At 37.4% G+C, this 18,953-nt stretch overlaps 1 protein-coding gene across 1 annotated transcript in view; it reads left to right on the top strand.

Annotated features, from left to right (window-relative positions):
* The first annotated feature begins 15,318 nt into the window (after positions 1-15,318).
* Positions 15,319-18,953, top strand: part of luzp2 (leucine zipper protein 2) — a 114,999-nt gene continuing 111,364 nt past the window's right edge. Inside the window, exon 1 of the mRNA XM_084409193.1 lies at positions 15,319-15,630. Coding sequence (XP_084265319.1) covers positions 15,569-15,630 — 62 coding nt within the window. The 5' untranslated portion in view covers positions 15,319-15,568. The remainder of the gene's footprint in view (positions 15,631-18,953) is intronic.

Raw genomic sequence — 18,953 nt, forward strand, 5'->3', positions numbered from 1 at the left:
GCACTGTTTAGAACACAAATAGTAGTGCTCATCGTGAACTGAACTGACTTAAATAATCCTCCTTTCTCTAAATAAATGGTCTTGACTGGAATCTCCCCATGTGCACTTTAGGGCTTTCCCTATGAACTTTGTTATTCGAATATAATTCAAATATTTAAAAGAATAATGATATTCGAACGAATATTAGGCAGCCTTTAATATTCAAACCTGTTATGGGCATTATTTTTTGTAAATGTGTTTGCTTGTAAACGTTGTTTTCTATTCAGATTCCGAGGCTTTTTCACGCCTGGTGAAGTTGTGAATCGCGAGCTCATTAGCAAGGCTATTATCGGTCATCTTGGCTCCGGTAGGTGACGTTAGCGTCCTGGTTAGCGCCTATTTTGCATACCAGAACAATGGCCGCGCCAACGCCTATAACAACCACGCCTGACGAGGAGTTCGAAATCTACACTCCTGACAATTTGAAAAGCAACGTGTGGCGCTACTTTGGGTTCCCATTTGGTATCGGACCCATTTGAATTCTGTACTTAATGCTATATTTTAATATTTTATGATTAGGAGGAGAAATGGTTAGAGATTAGGAGGAAACTGTGGCGTTACCGAGCTCAACGGCTCTGGCCGAGCTGTGATATAAACTAAATGCTATTGGCTATTTTAAAAAAGGGGAGGAGCTGTTCGATATGTCCCGCCCTGTCTTCCGGTTTCAGTGGAATTTATGTCAACACATTGAATAACGCTGCGCATTTCAAGGCGATGAATGATATTTCAAGAATGATATTTTATCTTAACATAAATGCTACAGTACATTCAGCAGTGCAGTTTAAAGGGATCATGACATGGATTTTTTACAAAAATATTTTAAGGTTCACTTATAATGTTAAAGTTTTTTGCACACTCTTTTTGTACTGAAGAGAACTATACAACTTGCTATAAAGCTTGCAGTGTTTTCTATGGTAAAAAAAGACCTCTTAGAGGTCTAAGATCAAGAAAAAATTCTCATGTCATGACCCCTTTAATCATATTTTAAAGACAATAGAGGAAATTATGAATTTACATATAAAGATGTACTTAAGTCCTACTGAAGTGGGTAAAAAAAATAAAAAACACTCCAAAGGTTAAGTAAACACATGACACAGAATATGTAATAATAACTTCTTTAATCAACAAGTATGTACACAAGGAGAATACACAGAGAATAAAATCATTAACCACACAAACCAAAAACGAGTACCGACAATGAGTTGAGCAGAACAGATGATAGACAGCTGAACGCAGTCAGTAACCAAGGAGGATATAATCCTGACATAACTGCATTTAATAAAAATGTAGCTATTAAAATACATTCATTGTAAATAGCATGCAACTAGTGTCTGAAAACATTACAGTGCATTCAGTTCACTCGTAAATTGTTCTTTTTCACAAGGTGTTTACATGCCTCAAAAATAATCAGAGCCTTTTGCTCGTAAAATAATAAATTGTCCTGGGGAACGTGAGATGGATTGAAACTGTTCCGGCCCGCATTTTGTATGAAGTGAGAGAGTATGAACTATGGAGTCACAGAGGGACCACCTCCTCAGGGCACAGATGGCTGTGGCAGTCAGGGACGGAGTTTTATGCCACAAGCCTTTGCCTCGTGAGTCAAGGTCACATATCTTAGGGGCAAATAAACAGGTTAATGTAACGCTCTGTGAGGCTTTCACCATTGTGAGTTTGGGAAGTAGAACTGGAAGGTCGAAAGGTTTTAGTGTGAAAGGGGATTATTGAGCTGTTTTGCTTGCTGCATCCCAAGATGCTCTTTTCACTGACATTAAATCCATAATGAATTTGCATGATTTTTTTTTTTTTTTTACATGCTAGTCATTGTGCACCCTAAAATCTCAGTTGTTTTAATTGCACAGGAGTCCAGAGACTCCATCTCACAAGGAACATTTGCACTTTTTTTCCCCTGTCTGCTCTTGTCATGTAGTTGCAGAAAGTTGCAGTCAAGTGAAAAGGGCAAAGGAATAAACTACAAGCAAGACTTTTAATTTAAATTCCAGTTCATTCCAGCATTAGAAAGAGGCCTATTCCTTTTTTCTAGAACCCCTACTGAGCGACAGAGCCACTTAGATTTGACTGAGATCCTGGGATACCCAACTAACCTGACATCTTCTTCAGAAGTTTTGTTTGTTTTATTTTGAGAACATTCTTTCATTCGTCAGCCATGTGATGACACGTTACTCTTTTCATTTTCAGAGCGGTTTAATTCTCTCGCAAGGATTAGAGTTCTTTTCATCTGATGTCATTTTGTTGCACGGATCTCCCTAAATGCCAGATAACCTCTTTGATTGGGCTGTGTCTGATAATGCCAGATTTAACACAATCAACCCATCATCTTCTATTGCTGGCATAATCGCTGCATTTCATGCCCATCTTAAACCTCTTACACCCCAGAGGAGTGGGTGAGCAGAGCTGAGCATGGCGGAGATGCGCGGCACTTGTTTTCTGCAGGTAGAATGGATGACTGCTGTCTTCCACCGTCTCTGAGGGTTGTAAGGGAAATATGAGTAATTGTGGTAGGAGAGGCCAGCTCGTTTTGGGCACACTTCCTGAAAGAATGAGGTGCTGTTGGCTCTGCTTGCAACCCTGCGGCTTAGTACAGATGCTTGCAATCTATAGATAGTTAGACCGCAAGTACGTGGCTGCATACTTGCCATTGATATTAGGGTCATTGGCGTGATGGGTCATTTTTCATCTATTATTTTATTCATTATATTTTTATATATAGGGCCCTATTTTAATGATCTGAAACGCAAGTATCAAACGCGAAACGCAAGTAACTTTGTGGGCGGATCTCGGGCGCTGTTGCAATTATACCGGCGGGATAAATGACTCTTGCGCCCGACGCAAATCTAAAATGGGTTGTTCTGAAGTAGGTGTGGTTTGGGCGTAACGTGAAATAAACCAATCAGAGCATCATCTCACATTCCCTTTAAGAGCAGGCGTGCTTGTTCCATGGCGGATTGCTATTATAACGGCAGATTTGCCAGGAGCGGTTCACAGCCGAGGAGACCGTTTCGTCAGGGCCGTAAAAGATGGGAGAAACCCACCCAAATTAGCTTCGGTTAAACAGGCGTATAATAATTTGGGTAAATGTGTAAGCTAGATTTATGTCTATTTTTTTTTCACATCTTCATGGACACCACAATGATTTCCCTCGTGTGGAATATTTTTCCTTGTAATTATGTATGGTTTGCAAAAATATGAACTGCTGCGTCTGTGTAGATGAGAGAAGCAAAGTGTATGGCGTTGTGCACACGCTACATTATGGCCAAGCATGCGCCCTTAAAATAGCATTTGAATAAAGCGGTCTGTGGCGGAATTGTTTTCTGAAACTGCAAAATAGCACCAGGGAACGTTTGCGCCGGAACACGCCTCCTCTTTTCGCTGAACCGCCCCCGGGAGCGCAAGTTCATTCCCTAATTTACCGATGTGCGTCTGTGGAGGGAAAAGTCCGCTGTGCATCGGGTGCAAAATAGGAATGATACATGCGTCGTGTACAAAGTCAAATGCGCTGGGTGCAAGAGAGGGCCCATAGTGTATATATTAAAGTTAATTAAAAACAATGTTTTTTTTTATGAATTTCCGAATTCATTTTGATATTTTTGAGGCACAGAGTAAAAAAGTGTGTGTGTGTAAGTTTATATGTATATCTCCCGTGGCCTCATGGGATAGTAGTGCCTATCGTTTGCACACTTCAGAATCTCGCTGGTAGAAGTAGGTCATCCAAGTACTTTTTGCTTACAAAAAGGGGATTCTTTTTGTTTTGTTTTTCCTTTGTTCCCTTGGTTGTCATGGTTTCTAAGTGTGTTTACATTTGTTGTCATAGTTACTCATTGATTGTTAAGATTGCAAAGTCCTTGCCTGATAGGGAAGCGAGGAAACAAGTTTCAGTTCCTTTCTGTTCTCGTTAGTCGTTAAGTGATCTGGTTTTGACCTGGCCTGATTCTACTGCCTGTTTGTATTTTGGTTTATTGTTATTAAAAGTTACTACTGTGCTTAAATCCTGTCTCAACTCTTCATTCCTGCAACCATTCTAATAGATATTTTTCAACATGATATGATCTCATAGAGAGGATCCCTGTGTGTCAAGGTCAATACATTTTGAATCTAATAATTTGACCCAAAACATAATAATTTCATGATTGATTTGTTATACATGTAAAAAATATATATTTGCCTTGAAAAATATATTTAATTTAAATAATGATGTACCTACACGTGTGCTCAAGGTGAAAGGAAAAGGAGGCTTTTCTTGAAAACGGTTTTCAAAACCATGAAACCAACATGTATACGCAAAAGTCCTTGTATAAGAACTTTTTCTTCTTCTTCTTTTCTTTACGGCTGACACGATTACTTGTCATTGACCCAATATTTTGCCTGTTTTCAATACTCGCACTTAAGTGATCATCTTTATTGTGGAAGGGATTTGTGGGAAGTGTTCAGGCAGTATAACTCTACAAAGGTTGCAGTAACACTATTGCCAGCAGCTGTGGTGGTAGTCATATTCTTTAATGGTCATTTGAATTCCCTCTGCAAGGATCATTGACTCTTTCTTTCCAATGAATTATTAATTCTCTCGTGGACAAGGATGGATGTAATTGTACTGCCTAATAGCGAGCAATAAAAATATAATTTGGAATTGAGCAGCCAGAGGAGTAATTGGCCTGTGATTGGTGCTTTTTCTTGGTAATTAATATGAAGGGGATCTGGAACAGTTAAACAACATATGTTTATTTATTTCCTGCTTATCTTTTTTGGATTGTTTCTACATATTGGCGTTTTTCCCTTCTTGGATTTGTTTTGACAGCCTTCACAGTTCCTCTGTTACAAGCTTTTGTGGCCGAGCAGCTTTCAGCTGTCCTCTTACTCATGTCTTAGTCATGCTGCTTTCCTCTCCCTCAGGGCATGACCAGGTTTTTATTTTTTATTTTTTGCATGTGCCATGTGCCAGTTTTTTGGGGAGGTCTGATTGAGGTGACCCATGTCTAATGATCTGTGACACCTGCAGGTCTGAACATGGGCCTGAAACAGTGTGAAGTCACTTTTTTTTTTGTGCCTGCAGAAAGTGTGGTGAAGGAGGCACTTTAGACCCCTTCAGAGTTTATAGTTGCTGACACGTGGAGAGGAAACCAGATGAGAAGAGAACAAGCAGAGGCGTGTAGATGATTTGATCTTTCAGTGCTGACTGTGGAGGACACCTCTTTGTGGGAATGTGTGTGTGTGTTTGTGTGTGTGTGTGTGTGTGTGTGTATGTGTATGTGTATGTGTGTACGTATACATATATATGTATTTTTTATATATTTTCATTCTTAGAATTTGTATTACTATGTTCTTGTTGTATTTGTATTTGTATATGTGCACTGGAAGCTTCAGTACCAAGAAAAATTCCTTGTGGGTGCAAGCACACTTGGCAATAAAGCTCTTTCTGATTCTGATTCTGATTCTGATATGTATGTGTGTGTATGTATATGTATGTGTGTATATATATGTATATGTATATGTGTATATATATATATGTATATGTATATGTGTATATGTGTATATATATATATATATATATATATATATATATATATATATATATATATATATATATATATACACAGTGCAATGCATAAGTTAATACACCCATGCTAAAGTTGACTAAAAAGAGGAATAAAAAATCATATTTTGGAAATTGAACTTAATGCCTTAATTAAAAAAATTAGGAAAAATCCAACCTTTAAGGACACCAATTTTCTTTGTGAATGAATAATGTATCGTAAATAAATAAATAAATGTTCTTCCTTAAAATACATGGTGCATAAGTTAGTACACCCCTATGTTAAATTCCCATAGAGGCAGGCAGATTTTTATTTTTAAAGGCCAGTTACTTCATGGATCCAGGATACTATGCATCCTGATAAAGTTCCCTTGGCCTTTGGGATTAAAATAGCCCCACATCATCACATAGCCTTCACCATACCTAGAGATTGGCATGGTTTTATTTCAGTTAGCCTAAAAGCTAGTTTGATTAGCATTGCTCTCACGCACTAACTTATGCACCATGTATTTTAAGAAAGAACATTTATTAATTTACGATACATTATTCATTCACAAAGAAAATTGGTGTCCTTAAAGGTTGGATTTTTCCAAATTTTTTAAATTAAGGCATTAAGTTCAATTTCCAAAATATGATTTTTTATTCCTCTTTTTAGTCAACTTTAGCATGAGTGTATTAACTTATGCATTGCACTGTATATATATATATATATATATATATATATATTGTATGTATGTATGTATATATATGTATGTGTGTATGTATATGTGTATATATGTATATATATATATGTATATATGTATATGTAGGCCTATGTGTATATGTTTGTATATAATATATGTAAATGTATATGTATATATACAGTCAAACCAAAAATTATTCAGACACCAGATATCATTTTAGATTTTTTTTTTTAATAGTTCATTTATGTAAGTGAGGATAGCAAAATACAGTAATTTGTGACATATTATACCCAAAATTTCTTCATACAGTGGACTACCAGTAAAATGTATACAAATTTGGGACCAAAAATTATTCAGACACTTTGACCTGATCATGTTTTGCTTAAGTGTTTTTCTTTAATTGCTAATGTGACCTTTTTACACCACAGACTGAACAAAATGAAGCATTGCTTGGTAATTGGTTGAGCTAAACTGGTATTAATTGTGTACTTAAATTTAACAGCTGACAGCTATTTAACCTAATTCATTTGTGAGACAGTCTAACACAAGGATGGACAAAACCAGTGAAATATCAACTGATTTGATAACTCTGAGTTCTTGTCATATTACCATTTTCTAAACTATAGCGAATAAACTCTGATAATGTGAGAAATGTTGAAGGTGTCTGAATAAATTTGGGTTTGACTATATATATGTGCTGTCAAAAATAACGCGTTAACGGCACAGAGAAACAATATCTTTGTACTTACATTCACAACAATTTCCACAATTTTCCAGCTAATGAACAACAACAACATTGACAGCCAATCAGAATCCGTTCTGTATTAAGAGCTCAAGCTTTTAAAGCGGCTGATGACAAAACTGCTGCGTGTGCATATAATACACAGAACAATATCATCCGCTGGTGTGGACACTATATAGTTATTGTTATAGTTACCTAACGTTATCGTTCTTGGTGTGATCGGATCTTAAATCTAAACCTTCTAGACCTGGAAAAGTAATGTAAATGAATAAAATCTTATAACTCCATTGGGCATTTATATACAGTATATGTAAAAAATCTAGTTATGTCAAGCTTTAAAATATTTACTCAGGTAGAAATTCTTTGTCTTTGAAAAGTCTTTATCCTTATCCAGTATATAACGAACGACTAAAGTCACAGGGCCAGTGGAGAGCCTTGGAGTCAAAAAGGTACATACACAGCCTCATGTGTCTTTGTGTTATGAAATATTTTTAAATTCAGGATTTGTTCGTTTGGAAGAGCAGCAAATCCCTCAATCACAGAAACTCTTATTTCTATATAGTCATTTGCTTCATAAGGCTTAAGGAAATGAAGATAGATTAAAACCGTAATCACTTATTCCTTTTATACATTCACTGACATCATTCACATCGTCTTCGCATATTTTGGCTTCAAGAGCACACAAAGATAAAGCGCATGTCAATAAGAAAACAATTTTGGAGCTGTTCCACACAGTTCATCCAAAATGTTTAATGATAAAACAGACCAAATATTTATGAATTGCTACAGAAGACACAGAGAGAAAACTCAGTATAGTGTATAAAATGGATTTAGTCATTAGTCTATTTGTTTTCCTCCATTTTTCAACACTAACACAGCAAGAGCTCAAGAGGACAACTTCTGTTGTCGAACAGCATGAGATTGTGTGAATCGCTGTCCCCTTTGATTTGACCCATATACACAATACTTTGTGCTTTACTTGGTACAGTTGCTTTCTTTCATTTTCTTGTAATCATATTCAACATATTCACTTTCAATGCCCTAATAATATGCACTAAAACATTATGCTAAAATCAGTTTCTTAATGAGTATTTTTATTCAAAATATTAAAACAAGATGCATTTACTTCAGAATTGCATTAGAATTAAGTTAACCACGTTGTCAGTTTTTCCCTTGATTTAAGCATAACGGATGTGGAAGGGTATAATAAGATTTATGCTTAAAACAAGAAACATATTCAATATTTATTTGACATCCAGTCAAGTTATCTTATTATTATAAGGCGGTTTAGAAGACCAGACCATCCTTCTTTTGCCTTCTCATTGTTCATCTAAAAGCACTCTTCATTTCTCTTAAATCTGACAGGAGACATGTTTTCCTTCACCTTGTCTGCGACACAGACTGCTGGAGGTGTGACTAAGACAAATAAGAGCAGATTACTAAGGATACGTATAGCAGTCCCGAGGGCCAGGACCCCACTCATCTGTGACTACTCCCGGAGTGCCTATGCAACCCATGACGCTCTAATTAGACGCAAATCAAATAGGTGCGGAATTAGGAGCAGGGAGTAGAACTAAGGGACAATAGACTCCAAACTCCATTAGTGGTCTAATGGAAACCATTCATCATTCTTTTATAACACGACCTCTACCGCAGACACATCTTTCTTCCATTTCCACAGTTCTGATCATAGAACTTGAATCAGCCAGCCTTCCATGGCTAAAAGCAATGGCTATCCCTAAATCTTTTATTCCCTTTGAAGACAAAAATAGTGTGAGAGAGACAGGTAAAAAGAGGGATAGGAACACCTCCATCTTTTAGTGTCCTTATGAGTTTTGGTTGTTTTGATTCTCTAGCCCTCATATTAAAGCATTTTAAATGTAAAATTTTAGAAGTTGCCTTTTTCAGAGCGTTTCACAACATTTCAGAATTAACAAAGTATTTGTATTAAAAGGCTTTAAAAAAGAAAATGTTTTCTGCAGAACACAAAATTAGTTTTGAAGGGTTCCTTTTCTTTTTCCATGAAATTACAATAAACGAGTGCTTATGCAAATTATGCAAAGGCAACAAAAAAATAGATGTGAGCGCTATAGGCTTTGTGTATTAAATTAGCCAAACTGCATTCACTGAAAATATTGACATTGATGGAAATAACATCACAACATTTATTTCCATCAAGAGGTACATCAATTTTTGCTCAAGATGTTGTATTGACAATGCAAGAGTCCAGCACTCTGTAAAGTCTCCTCCAGCACATCCCAAAGACTTTTAATGAATTTAAGCTCTGGACTCAGAGGAGCCGATTCATGTGTGAAGATGATTCTTCATGCTCCTCACAACCATTCACAGTTTGAGCCTGATGAATCTTGACATTGTCATCCTGGAATATGGCCATGATGTGTCTTCATACATGGTTGTTTAAGAAATGAAAAGCTACACACTCCATCAGTTAGGGTTAGAAGAACTGTTGCCAAACATATAACATGCTAGGAACATGATAATCACTGCAATAATGATCCATTCATAGAGTCTTAAGCATTTGCCCATTTAAATCCAAACAGCGGCTTCTTTTTTTTTCTTTTTTTTGGGCCCTGCAGTACCAAATGCAATTACACAAATAATTGTTTTCAAGGAGGTTTTCTGAACAATACTCCATCTGCAATTTATAGTTTTCAGCCACGTGACTAGCACAAAGAACTGGAGGCCAAAACATCCATTGAATTGCAGCACGCCTGTCAGTTTTCCACCTCAGAAGAAGAAATCCAAAAATTTGTGAATAAAATGCAAGTTTTGGGAACTTGTTCCATATACAGCACCTGCCAGCCAGCGGCCCAGCGCCAGCATTTTTGATCTTTTTCACAAAACTTTCATGGCCCCCAGAATATTTTGTTGTATGAATATCTGAACACTCAATAAATGAAAAGAAAGAATAGAGCCTCTGCATTTTATTCTATCTTCATGCATTCTTTTTTGATCAACCCTTGAATGTGGGTACGTTTCATAAAAAAAATTTGTCCAAGATTATGTGTGGAACGGATTCAGAACGATGAGCAAAATATAGCGTAGCCCAAAGCTTGCACAGTCCTGTACCTCTTCATGGTTTCGACATTTCATCCGGTGACGTTAGGCAGTTTTGATTTAATATACTCGTTATAATGGTTAAGCTTTTTCTTTATAATGATTTTCAAAAGAAAAACGCTTGAGAAACTGCTGCATTTATATTCTGGATTCATCTGCTTGCCTGTACATAGTATGCATCATCAATAAGGTTGTGTATTGAATTTGGTCTTTTAATATCACTGCCTTTGCTGAATTTGGAACCGCACACTATTATACACTCGCACTGCTTTTACCACATCTTTCAATAGCAGAAACTGTATGGTAATATGCGGTTCTGAATTCAGCCCTTGGTTTATCCTCCAGGAGGGCGTGTACCTATAAGGGTGTGACGTCACGTGAAAACTATGAAGTGGTTGGATTTGAACAGATTGTCCCACCCAAAACATGCCTTTGGATGTTGTTATCACAGTGTTACCGTGTCGGGCTGGTCAGGGTGCTCAAACAAACCACAGTGTTTTTATGGTAAAATCAACTGTAATTTTATCATTTTTAGAGAAAGTATTTTAAAGTTGTGATGTAATTGTGACAGATCTTTTTTTATGAATTGTGATGTACATCCAAGTGAAATGGATTACAGTAAAAAAAAAAAAAAAGTAGGTCGGGAGTTGGTTCTATCCATCGTTTGTTGATTGGATGGAGGCATGCGAGCTGAATGCGAGCTTGCAGTCAATTGTGAGAAAAATTAAAAAGGGCGGGGTTTAAGCAGATAAAATGATTGGAGGAGTCTGGTATACCTCATGTCAAAAAAAAAAAAGAACAAATTTTTTTTTAAATATGCATGGATGAATTGTTCACAATAAGATGACATGCATTTAGAAAATAGATCGGGCGAATTTTCATCTCATGGCGACCGTTTTTCAGTGGTTCTGTATGAACCAAAAAATGAAAGCTGATGTCTTTTTTCCGCTTTTCTGCTCGAACCCGAAATGAAAATAAACAGAAAACCCAAAACGAAATAATAGCGCTAATTTACGGTTTTCTTTCTTTTTCCAGTTCTCGCGTTTGGTGTGAACACGCCATTACCGCTGTGCGCATGCGCAATGAATGTATGGCCACTAGCCATAACCACATGTGTTTCAGGTACGCTCAACATAACGAGGCAACATAATTGCGACGAAATGGATGTAGGCCTATCATTTGTGCTTTTCACCTCAGCTATAAGAGAAGAGGACATGATGTTATGACAATATTTCTAAAATATTTCAGGTAATATGGTCTGCGAACCACACACAATACTCTTTCCCAAAAAGCTTATTAATGGAGGTTTGCTGGCATTCGATTTTTGAATGTGTGACATTAAGTGTTTTTATGTTTACTACAAAAAAACACGGTTATTGTACTTAAACCACAAATTAACCATTTAACCAACCATGTTTTACCATAAAACCTATGGTAACTATACTTTTATTATTTAAAAAAAGTAACATTTTCATTAGATGGTAGATCGTGATTCCATGAATGCACAAATCTATTTATTCCAATCTGGCCAGTCAGATTGGATGTGCAGAGCCTCGTCAGGCTGTCCTCCATATCTAATGCTTCCTGGTCTTGTAGCTGCACCAGGGCCTCTTTTAGTGGGTAATTTACCCGGTTGTTGATTTCTGGCCACATCCTTTCCACTGTGTGATTCTGTTAAAATAATAAAAGGTTGGAAGAGGGCTGTACACATTTGGAAACTAGAGAAACAAGCAATCAAATAAAGAGTAATGGTGTGTTTGATAGAAAAAAATACTCACCGATAGAAAAAGCACCAACATCATGATGTTGAAATGCATAAATCATAAAATCGTACAGCAAGTACTTTCAGCTAAATGTACTGGAAGTTCCAAAATGTAACTCTTGAAAATTGGCCAACGTGACATTTTTATATTAGCTTGTCATCACTCACATTAAAGTAGCAGAACATCAAGTACAGGAACTTTTAAAGCAATAATTGGCCTAAGACTCATGGGCGGATCACTCTAGCGCCTTGCCCCCCCAGCTGCCCCCCTAACTTTGATGATCCAAAAACTGTACTTGTAAAACCCGCCACTATGTCCACAAGCTTCTCAAAACCGTGAACTAAACAACACATTTACCAAAAGTGAACAATTTAATTTTTAATTTTAAATGTATTATTAGCCCCTCCCCCTGCCCCTCAAATACTTAGTTACGTCCCTGATTCAAACGTGCAGAGCGGCGTTCGCTCAGTCTGGCTCACACACAGCGAGCCTGCTGCGGTGTGGTGGCCCTGCAACCCGACTGGAGAGACTGAGCTGCCCCAGAGCCTCTGAAGGTGAAGTGAGTTTCCCCAGGTGTAGTTTAAACACACTATTAACTTAAAGTTACATTTGTAATGAATGTATTGTATTCAGCATCAGCAAAAACAGCGAGTCTATTACGTTAGCCAAAATCAGCGGTCAAATCGCTCCCTCGTGATTTGTAAGAGCACTCTTCCCTTTGATTAGCCGAATTTTGATTTTAGTAAAGACAAGAACAGCTTAATAAAAAATAAAAAATATTGTTTGTATCCATAACGTTTACTGATGGTCGCCGTTACGCCGACGTTTGTTACGTTACAACAATACAGTGCCAGTTAGGAGCTCGATCATTTGATTAGCTAAGCAGTCCTATTAAATCCAATTCCTCTCAGATATCACAGCAATGAAACCAGGTTACAACTGGGGAAATAACAAATACAATAGGATTAAGTATGGGCGTTAATAGTTGGGAGAAAATATGATGCGTAATAATGATTAGATCTGCATTTGGTCTTAAAGAGGCAGCAGTCTAATAAACCTGCTGACGATTGCTCCATTAATGTGAATCAAACAACAAAAGGCAAAGAGAAAATCAGTCGCAGCTCTTGAATGATATAATCTTTAATCTATCCATGATAAACTATGCAGTGTTATTTTAAATCTGACTTTATTAGATGTCTTTTTAGCCCATATTACTCCTGAACAGTAATGTCAGTAGACATTACTGAAATTAAAGCACTGGATATATCATTTGTATATTTGTTTAATTGTATACTTTTTTTTTGTTTGACCATGTGTTTGTACTTTGTTTTTGGTGTGCTATGTCTTCTGTATATAAAACACAAAAGCCTGCACCCTTCTGCATAACATACATATTTTATTTGTTTTGTTAAAGCATTGCTTTTTCTTTTGCTATAGATATTTATTTTACATTTCAAAATATAAAGCAATATTAATTGTTCTAAATTATTTTTTTCCCTTTTTTTTTTTTTTTAATATAACCAAAAGAACCGACAAGAATACCGTTAAAGTACCGGATCGATAAGGAGTATTGGTAAGGGTAGTAATACCAAACGATAGCCATCCCTATTGGCAGCAACGAATTAAAAGTTATGGCCAATTTAACTGTGATTAAATTCAGTATATATACATCTGCCATATGTTGCCTCCCCTCAAAAATTCCTGCCCCCCTCTCGCCACCCCATAAATATTTTTCTAGATCCGCCCCTGTTAAGACTGGTGTATAGGTTGATGGCTTGTCGACTAAGAACATTACCCTTGTTGGCTGAGTTTAGAGATATGGCGCTCTTTGAGGTAAAACTCTTTGCCATGATCCACACGAAGTTGATCCCACATTCCATAATGTGTTACTGCAGGTCTACATAAAAAAGTATGACAATTTTGTTTTCTGTTATGAAAATTAAGGTATTTTATTTCAAACTTAACATTCAATACTGACCTGTACACAGCATCATATATGGCTAGATTGTTTTTTTGTTGGCATAGTTGCATTTGCAACAATTTTCAATTCAGCAATTACATGAGTCACTCCAAACATGACCGGTTTTTCATTTTGGTCCATGTGTAGTTTATGTCCAATGTATTCTGCATTATATGGGTTTGGATTAAAGCTACAGGTACCTTATAAGCGAGAAAATATATGAATAACTTTGGTCAGCATAGACATTAGGCCTACATGTGCGTGGCATACAAATCGTTACTCTTATAAACTCTTGTAAAAACATGAAACCTATAACTACATTATAACATTACGCCGTTCTTCATGGTCAGGGGCATGGGCTGCTCTCAGAACTCGTCCGATTCGGCATTCCCCTCATCATTTTACGACCATAAGTTGATCCAGTCTGTTAACACACACACACACACACACACACACACACATACATATATTTTCATGATTTATGGGGACTCTCCGTAGCATGCATATATATATATATATATATATATATATATATACACACATACACATACCTGATGTGTTGCTTGAGAGACTGCAATTTCAAGGTCTGAATCAGAAGAGTGTCCTTTTCTCCGCAGATTATATTTGGTAAATTGTCTTCGGATTCTGATCTCAGAGTTTCCCTGCTGGACACTTATTTCTCGCAGCCTTTCATAAATCTCCCTATATGTCACTCCATTCATAAACATATCATAAATTACTGTATGACTGGAGTGAGGCCATTGTGGGTCTTTCGGTGCCATACAAGAAATAATCACAGGCTTATTGCGCGGGTATACATTGCGCATGCGCAAAGCGGTAAAACAACCGCGAGAACTGGAAAAATAAAGAAAAACGTAAATTAGCCGTAATATTTCGATTTGGTTTTTCTGTTTATTGGATATTCGGTTTCGAGGGAAAAATGAGGGAAAAAGACATCAGCTTTCAATTTTTGGTTCATACTTCATACAGAACCACCGAAAAACGAAATATCGCCCGTTTTTCGTTTGCCAGATTAATTGAATGGTCAGATGATACACGGACCTAGAGACTTGTGTGACTATTAAATTTATCATCATCGGTTTACCCTCTTAATCTCACAATATGAGACGGTGAGCAGGGAAATGTCTCATCAATTACTTTGACGGACAACAGAGAACAAAATGTCAAACTAATGAACCCTGCCATCAAAGTGTAATCTCCACGAAAATTGATTAATTTGGTCTTTGCGGAGCAACCCTGCTCTCCTCTAGCCCAGATAATCGCCCTGCCCCGTCCCAAGACAGATGGATATCATGTGGGACAAACCAGCAGGTATTCATCTCGCACTGGAACGCAGAAGAGAAAGAAAGACAGGGAGCCACTGGCTGTCTTGATGCTGACATCACCTCACCACCTCAAATCATTCTCCAGTCTTCCTCTCCGGATCCCCCCCCGCCCCGGCACCCTAGTTTCTGTCCATTAATAAATCCGTCCGTCTCCCTGTCCCTGCTATTTGAAGCCGAAGAGCCCCACACTTTCACACACACACACCGCTTGCAGCGTTGCATCTGTCTGCCGTGCAGCGTGTGCCTGCGTTAACGCGTGTGTGCACCACAGAGAGAGAGAGAGAGAGAGAGAGAGAGAGAACGCGTGAGCGAGCCAGCGAGGAGAGGGAGAGAGAAAGGGAGAAGGGAAAAGCGAGCGATCGAGAGAAAAAGGGGCAAAGAGACACCGAGTGCATGAGAGCAAGACAAAGCAATGAAATTCATCGGAGCCGTTTACCTCCTGTTCCTCCTTCCTGCGTTAAGCTTCAACAGCAGGTAAGAGCAGATTTACATCTCCGGCGTTATCCCTCACACACATCGGTCTGTCTGTCGCGGACACACAATAGCTGATTATGTTCATCTTTGACAGCCACAGTGATGTGTGCTACTGTTAAAGCCTCTGTCTGTGCTTAAAAACCTGCGAAGAGAGAAGCACAGTGATTGAGACAGCACAGAGAGCGAGGTGAAAGATGCTTAACAGCTCAACTTTTTCCTGCCTCTGCTCTGGGCTTGGCTTGTGCTGCAGACAAAACAGAGACGTTGGCTTTCTGGCACACGGACTGAGGGAAATGTGGCAGGGGCTTGTGGCTAATGGGAAGGAGCAAGTTTTGTGGCAGTCAGAGCTTTGGGATGCCTGTGCAATTGCAGAACGTGTGTGTGTGTGTGTTAATGCAGTGAGGGGAAGAATCTGAGATGAGGAATAAAGAGAGAAGAAAGGCAAAGCCAGGAGGAGTCTTGCAGAGTCAGGGAGTTTTCAAGGATTGATCATTAATTTAACTACTGATAAAGCTGTGCCTCTTCCTCTCTGAACCCAGAGCACGGGAAAGGTCAGTGAGCATTCAGCCAAGATTTGAACATTGACTTTGTCATCTGTGGGGTGATCTTTATGCTCTTTTTCGGTGAATTAAACCGCGTATTAAAATCTTATTTGTTCTGCAAATACTTGAGCCCTTTAGACTTGTCCAGGGAGTGGCCCTCGAGTACACACGCTTGCAATACAAACATTGATATAGTTATTGTTTTTGTACGCACACTCTTTACCACTGGTATGTAACAGTTATTTCAAAAGCATCATTGTACAAAAATCATTTAATGAAACAAAAACTGGCAGATGTGCTTGCCAGATATCCAGCATTCTGTTGGAACGGTATGGCCTTTTGGTGCCTGGATATTTTACAGTTCATAACCATATATTTTGATAACTGATATAATGTTAATATACCAAGCTACTTGAACAACTAACACCTGGTTGTATAACCATCTATTACAAGACATAGCCTAGTATTACAGCCAGAACACAAGTATTTTCATTACGTTTATAATAATTACAAAATATCTTTTTTCATTTTAACGGTTTGCATTGTCATATTTTCTGATTTTAATATTATAATATCATTTCTCATCATATGTTGTAAGCCAACTTGCATTTACCGTGTTTTTATTGTAACATTTTTACATAGTCCCCCCCCCCCCCCGTTAAAATTAGTTGCATTTCTTGTGTTTGTTTTAAATGAGATCCTTCTCTGATCAAAGTTTATTATTCAGACTTAAACATTATACACTTAAATCAAAGGCACAGCCTGAATAAAATATGTTAATGTGGTCGTTTTATAATGTGAAGAGAAATTAATCTCACTTGCTTTTTCTTAATGCAAGACATTTATCAAGGCCAGTGTCTGTGAGTCACATCTCCAGATTCTCATTAGGACAATGTCAAACACACATTTGAAATACCTTTTCAAATCCGGACATGAATCTTTCTATACAAACCCAAGTGACTGCATTGAAAGTCACACTGGATGATGATGTTTACTGTACAGAGAAATTGTTTTTAATACATATTCCTTTTACATTTCCAGACTCTATTACTTGCGGTTATACTTCATTCATATAGAGAAGACACTTTTATCCGAAGCCATGAGACCAGACGTTTGGCACAAGGTCACACTCTCAACCATTGAGATACAGTGCAGTGGAGCAGAAAACAACAACCTAATGACTCAAGTGGTGTAAAAAAAAAATAACACTTGCCCTAATTTCCCTTGATTTCCCTCAGACTGAGCATCATTAAGACTCCTGTGTGTTTCAGTCATCAGTTGTCTTTGGTGATCCTTGACTGCTATTCTTTTGGGGATTTTTGTGTTTATATAACATCATATTCAGCTTTGTTGCTATACTAGCTAATCTAGCACACGATTTATAGTTCGTGGGTACAAGATGAAGATGAGTCTGTCACTTTTGGCCAGTTTTACCTTTTCAAAGATCATGGACTCGGAGAGAAATAGCCCATAAAATCGCATATATATCAAGAATTAAAAGAGTTTTGTAGTGCATAAAACATGTAGAAGAGACGGTTGCATAGAGTATCTATCATTCATTCCCACTTATTATAAGTATAGAAATTTTAGTTTTTAAATTTTAAGAGTGTAGAGCTACATTTTTTGATGTTTCCATTAATTTTTAAACGACTTCCTTCAGATACTTTGGTGAAAAACATGGTCATAAAATATGTTTGCGTGGCTCTCATTTAGATATCCAGAATCCCTGCTCAGCAGTAAACCGCTCTCACGCCAACAGCAAAAACGCTTTCTCACAATTTACACCAACATTTCATCAATTCTGCTTACTGGTCTGCAAAGCTCAACAGACAAGTGTATTGAACTACACATGTATAAATCTGCAAAGCTGTACTATTCAGCATTTTATACAGAGAGATGATTACATTATGCTGCATAAGCATTTGATGTTTGGGGAAACCTACTCCAAACAGAACTGTACTGAGCGATTTCATCAGAGCCTCTTAAGTAGCGCAAAAATGGCTTTAGATGAAATGAGGTGTTGCTTATTTGAAGTAATTGAATTCTTCCACCGCTACATGTGCATGGCGTGCCTGTGCACTTGGATGATGAATAGGTCAGGCTATGGCTGATGAATGAATTGGGAACTTCATTTGAAAGGGTAACCATGACCTTGCCACACACTCATAAAACATAGTAAATCTCAAACAGTAAAAGAAAATGACTATTCCTGCGTGTATAAATTTTCACCCCCGTAGGTTTGCATAAGAATCGCTGTGTGTGCGTGTTACGCTCCATACATCATTGCTTTGGTAATACATCACTGTATGTTTCAGAATTGTTTATGCATTCATACAAGGCCACACACTTCTCACAGAATTCTTGTGAATATTGCGTCATTTATTTCTTTTTTAAAGAGGTTTTACATAGCTACACACTACGCACACACACACTACCACTGAACTTATGTTCAGCACAGTTATAGATCGTGATTTCCACAAAAATATTAAGCAGCACAACTGATAATATTAAGAAATGTTTCTTTCGCAGCAAATCATCATATTAGAATGATTTCTGAAGGATCATGTGACTCTGAAGACTGGAGTTATGATGCTAAAAAGTCTTTGCATCACAAGAAATAAATCAAAATATATTGAAATATGAAAATATATTTTGGTTGCACTTTGATTTAAGGTGACGATGTTACATTGTACTTGCTCAATAAGTACTAAGTAATTATTAATTATCTGGGTTAGGGTTAGTTACCTGTAATTATGCATAATTTACCGTTAATACCATAGT

Source organism: Rutilus rutilus, assembly GCF_951802725.1.
Source record: "Rutilus rutilus genome assembly, chromosome: 5".
NCBI classification, from domain to species: Eukaryota; Metazoa; Chordata; class Actinopteri; order Cypriniformes; family Leuciscidae; genus Rutilus; species Rutilus rutilus.